This window comes from Chaetura pelagica, unplaced genomic scaffold (assembly GCF_000747805.2).
Source record: "Chaetura pelagica isolate M959 unplaced genomic scaffold, ChaPel_1.0 scaffold84, whole genome shotgun sequence".
NCBI lineage: Eukaryota > Metazoa > Chordata > Aves > Apodiformes > Apodidae > Chaetura > Chaetura pelagica.
This window is the reverse complement of record NW_009953224.1, coordinates 387,078-392,393: the sequence shown is the minus strand read 5'-3', so window position 1 is coordinate 392,393 and position 5,316 is coordinate 387,078. Positions and strand designations below refer to the sequence as shown.

Sequence of the window (5,316 nt, the reverse complement as noted above, 5' to 3'; positions counted from 1 at the left end):
AACGCTGTACGCAGCTACTGCCAACTCAGTAACTTGTTGGCCAGGGGGTTTTGTTTTAGATTATACATAAAAACTAGCCAGAACAAATACAAGTAGTAGCCTCCTGTAATAAATCATGCAAAGTACATAGGGCTGAGAACACATTATATGCACCACTTTCACTGCAGTCTAAAATAAAATCTTTATTGTATGTATATTATGTTCTTCTAAAAGCAGAGGAACAGAAGTATTTAAAATAAGACTTGTGTCCTCATTCAGAATTATTTTACAAAGTTATATTTCCAGCCTTTATAAAATAGTTATACAAAGACTATTTGTGACAAAATACTCCAAAATATAGCAGATTTAAAGGATTTACATTTTACATGATCCAACAGTGCAATATGCACCTAAATTTAAAATCAACTTCCTGATCAACAATGTGTTGTAATTAATCTAAAATACTATTTACTGCTCTGTTGTGGTGGTGTTTTTAACAAGTCAGTTTCTAAAAGACTAACACACGTTAACTTACATCAGATTTAAGTTCCATACAGAGCAGTAACCCTGTTTATGCAGGGCTGACATGTGATGATGCATTGCTAATTGTGTTGTACTTTGGAAAAAAAACAGTAAAGATCCCTGCATCCTGCAGAAAGCCAGTACCAGAATGCTACAATCTTTGAAAAAGACCTCCTGTATCTTCTGATAAAATTCACTCTCTACATTTAAAATGTAATTTATGAAATATCCCACATACAGACATGCTAGGCTCTAGATTAGAGTGTAATATCGGTTCAATGCAACAGCCTCCCCTTTGTGTTATTCTAACGACTGTTTATCACTGTGTAAAGAAAGGCTCATCACACTTAACTTGGTGACAGGATGTCACAGGCCTTCCAAGTGAACTACTCAGTGGTATCACCACAAGGATGAAAAGCCAACAGTTAACCACCCACCTGTTTACTCCTAGGCAACAGGATATTGATCTTCCCAAGTCCAGCGACAACTGAAGTCAAGTTTGCTTCTGTACTGATAACATTATAATACCCAGCAATTTAGGGACTTAAAGTAAATTATGCTTACATTGCATCATCACAATAGCTAATTTCAAGTTCTTTATCCTTACATTTCTTACAGAATTATCAATGTATGAAAAATGCTGAGGTTTCCAACAGAACAAAAGAAGCAAACCAGCAAATAAGGTTGCAGCACAGAACTGACACATTACGTACCAAGTTTTAGTCCTAGATAGAAAATGTTTGTCTTAACATGTCAAAGCCCTATGGTCTGAACTAAAGCAAGTCACCTTTTAAAGTTTTAGCAATGGAAGCTGTACCATGTTAGCTAGTATAAATTCTCCTGCAATGCTGTTCTTACAGCCTTACCTAGAACTGGTACTTCAGTACTCAAGCTTCTGTTATTGGCATATTTTTTTTCATGTAAAGAATTACTATTTTAAAAGCTCTCTGAAAACAAGCATTATGTGAAGCATGAAGTTCATGCCTGTTTGCAATCCCTCATGTGGAAACAATGAGTAACACACATTATCTCCTCAGATAACACTTTGGTCAAAAGGTTCAGGAGTCATAGATCATAGTTCACGGATCCAACTGCACAGCATTTCCCTTCAAGCTTTGGCCTGCTTCAATCTCAATACAATACACTTATGCTCACACACATAGAATGCCAGTGGAGAGTATCTGCCTGACTTCTTGGGGCAACAGGTCCAATATTCCCAGCAGAACAAAGCACAAGTCTTTCATTCCAAAATTAAAGTTGATAAAGGACTTTGGAATACCTCCAATAGTTAGGAAACATTGACTTTATCAGATTACTATTTTTTTTATACTGTATATACTTACGCAAGCCACCCAAAGGAAAGCTTGTAGTAACAGTTTAAAGGACAGTGATATTTTTCTATATCTTTAAGTCCTATTCAAATCAGGTATCTTGGGCTTGGTTAAAAAATGGTACTTTGAACAGAGCAATAGAAATCCACAAGGCAAATAAAGCAAAAAAAAAATAAAATAGGCAGCATCTGTTTTTATTTTTAAAGTATTCTCAGTATGTAAGTACCTCCTTTTTTTCTGCTGCAAGAGTCCAGGGTTGGTTGTTTTTTGGGGTTTTTTTTTTGCTTATGTTGTAGGGTTTTTGGCTAGGGAAGAGGAGAAATGCAAGATTGTTCATCAAACTCCAAGTGAAATGTTCAAGAACAGAGTGGTCAGGGAATACACTACCATGTAAAGAACAAGTGTGAAGCTGCAGCTAGTCTATTTTGCTGCAATTTAAATTTCTTGACAGCAGTCAGTAAATCTCATTTGAAGTTTTCTAGATTTCAAAAAAGTTAAGTGTTTAGCGTTCATGGGCAGAAGACCATTAGCATACTTGCTACCCACATAGCTGCTGTCTTTGGAATCAGTTGGTACTGAACTCATATTAACTGGAGAGGGGGAAAAACCCATTAGCTTAAAATAAAAAGAAGTGAAGCAGTCACACCAAGGTGCCATACATCTGCAGTTCTTTTGTTTTATACACAGCTGACCAGATAAGAATCACAGAATCACAGAATGGTTTGGGTTGGAGGAACCTTTAAGATCATCCAGTCCCATCTGCCACAGGCAGGGGCACCTCCCACCAGACCAGGTTGCTCCAAGCCCCATCCACCCTGGCCTAGAACACTTCCAGGGATGGGGCAGCCACAGCTTCCCTGGACAACATGTTGCAGAAGTGCAGTCCAGTCAGTAGGATACCATGGAAGGATGTGAATTTTCAACAAGACCCTCAGCTGCACTATGCTGAAGCATGGTATCACAGAGACAGAAAACTGCCTATATTGAGAAGTACTAGATAATAGGCTGACCACAGGCACAAGATTTGAAGATTCCAGCTTATATAAAAGTAACTTTTAAAAAAGAACTTCATAGTGGCAATTCATTATGGAATGACAGGGTGTTTAAAAAAAAAAATCTAACTTTATAAGAAAATGAGAACACAGTTTTAAGTGATAACTGTAAACCTCATATTAAAATGTCAAGTGTACTATGCATTCTATAAATACTTCAGGTTGCTTAAAAATTAGGTATCCCCAAATGCCCATTTTAGGGCTGTAAAACATACAGTGAGACTCTTCATGTGTTAGTTCAAGCTACATTTTTTCACCTCATCATTAATTAGAAAACATATGCCTATGAAAATAGAAAAAAAGTGCAAAGATTCAGAGACAATTTTACACCTTAACTTATATCCCAATCTTCCATTAAAGTCACCTGTCTCAGGCATATTCAGAGATTACATGGTCCACAGAAATACCCATGGACTGGAACACTGTCCACACAAGCAAGTCACATCTCAGTACACATTTCCTCTGCACTCCAGATCCATTTTGCATTCTGTGGTTTCTTCTTTCTCTAACACTACATTATGCCTGTTATTCTGAACAGCTGCCTGAGATTTTCTTCTTAAGGCTGAAGGTCTCATTGATTATCAACATTTACAATATTTGCTGGATTTACTCCATTTTCTATTTGTTTCTGATGTGACGCTGCTGTGACAAACGAATGGGAAGATTCCATTGTAGAATGGTGACTGACATCTGCCTTCACCAGAACTTCGTAATACAGGAGATAAAAAACAGGAGTTACAATGCCAATAATCAACATAATCACTACAGCTGTCCACCATCCTATGCCCCAATCTGCTCCGTAGTAAGGATCCTTGCTTTTCTTGGGTTTACCATCAGTTTCAAAACAGATCTGTTGGGCTGCTAAGGCAGAAACAACTTCATTAAGATTCTCTCTCTTGGTATCATTACACTTCACTATTTCTTCTATATCTCGGTCCATTTCTTTTAAGAAGTTGCCAACAGTCTCATTAGCAGAGAACGTGTCAGAAGGTGATGATTCCTGTGCTTCTGGGGAACAGTGAGCAGGCCGGAGGATGGGTCTTCCTTTTGGGGACACGTGTGTTTCCGTCAGTACACTGAACTTTTTCACTGGAATTTTTACAGACCTCAGGGCAAAAAAGTCTTGATCGTTGATAAGATTGTTAACTCTCTTGATATCTGCAACCTAAAATCAAACCCAACAGTTTTAATATCAAAGCCCCAGTGAATCAGAACTCTTCAATAATGAGTACTAGATCCTTGAGAAACCCAATTCTTACTTAATAAAACAAAGGCAGGGCCTTTGTTTTGCCCTTTTTTTTTTTTTTTTTAAACCAATACCCATTCAAACAGTATGAAGTAAGAAAAGGTCAAGGACCAAATCTGAACAATGTAAAATAAACAAGGTAATTACAAGGTAACAAACCTCCTCACTTCAAGTAAGAACACAAAGTCACTTCACACATAATATTCACATTTATTCATCTGTCAGTGGGCAACTCGCTCAGTGAAAGGAAATGGGAATTCACCTCAGTGTTTTCAAGTAAATTACTGTGAGTTAACAATTAAAACTGAAAACTTCGAGTAAGGAACATAAAAAACTATGAGCTTCCTATTACTTTAGCCACAGCTGTGGTTTGTATCCTCTTTCTGCTTCCAGGGGCTAAGGCAGAAACCAATCATAACTTAAAACTGTCACCTTCCCTCAAGTCAGCTCTCTCCTTTCTTCCTCCAAATGAGTTTCATTTTACTTTCAAGAAGTTCTTTTAAGTCTAATTTAAATACTCCACAGGGATTTAAGTACCTTTGGAAAATTTGTGGCTGCATTCCGAGACAGGAAGTCCCTCAACGTGGAAGACACAGCCACAAACCTCACCATAGTGCAATACTTAAAAAGTCAGTACTTCTTTGCAACACTTTTTGCACACAGGAATTGCTCCCCGTTTTAAGCTGCAGAGCACCTGAGTGCAGATCCTTCCTGTCCTCACTGGGAGGACATCTACTTCAGGAGAAGTTTAAGACACAAAAAAAGGCAGCCAAGAGACCCTGGTTTCTCTGGCTGCTCCACTTACAACACAGATGTGGCCACAAAAAAACTTGGGAAGTGGTCTGTATGCCCACTTCCTGCACTAACCCTGTAGCGTGAAAGTACTTCACCTTCTGTGACAGTGTTTGAGCAGCTGAGCATGAAAGGCTGCCAAATGCAGCACCTACCCCAGTGAATTTTGATTCATTTCAAGAAAGCAAGCAACCCAGTGGCTGCTCACGTCTCACATGAGGCCTGCTCAAAACACCTAACTGCCATGGTGTCTGGAGCCAAGACCGAGGTTAATGAGGCTAAGGTTTGTCACGATTATTAAATAGTTATGTCAAGACTTTGGCATCTAAGCTCACGACGGGCGGGCTCTGATTTTGTTTCCGCCTGAGGAACTGGATGACAGCAACACTTCTGT

General features: G+C 38.5%; 1 protein-coding gene across 1 annotated transcript; it reads right to left on the bottom strand.

Annotated features, from left to right (window-relative positions):
• Window positions 1-3,440: 3,440 nt before the first annotated feature.
• LYSMD3 (LysM, putative peptidoglycan-binding, domain containing 3) lies at window positions 3,441-4,742 on the bottom strand. Its single transcript, XM_009997835.1, is given in 2 exon segments — window positions 3,441-4,049; window positions 4,668-4,742. Coding segments are annotated over 2 exon segments (684 nt in total).
• Window positions 4,743-5,316: the final 574 nt, after the last annotated feature.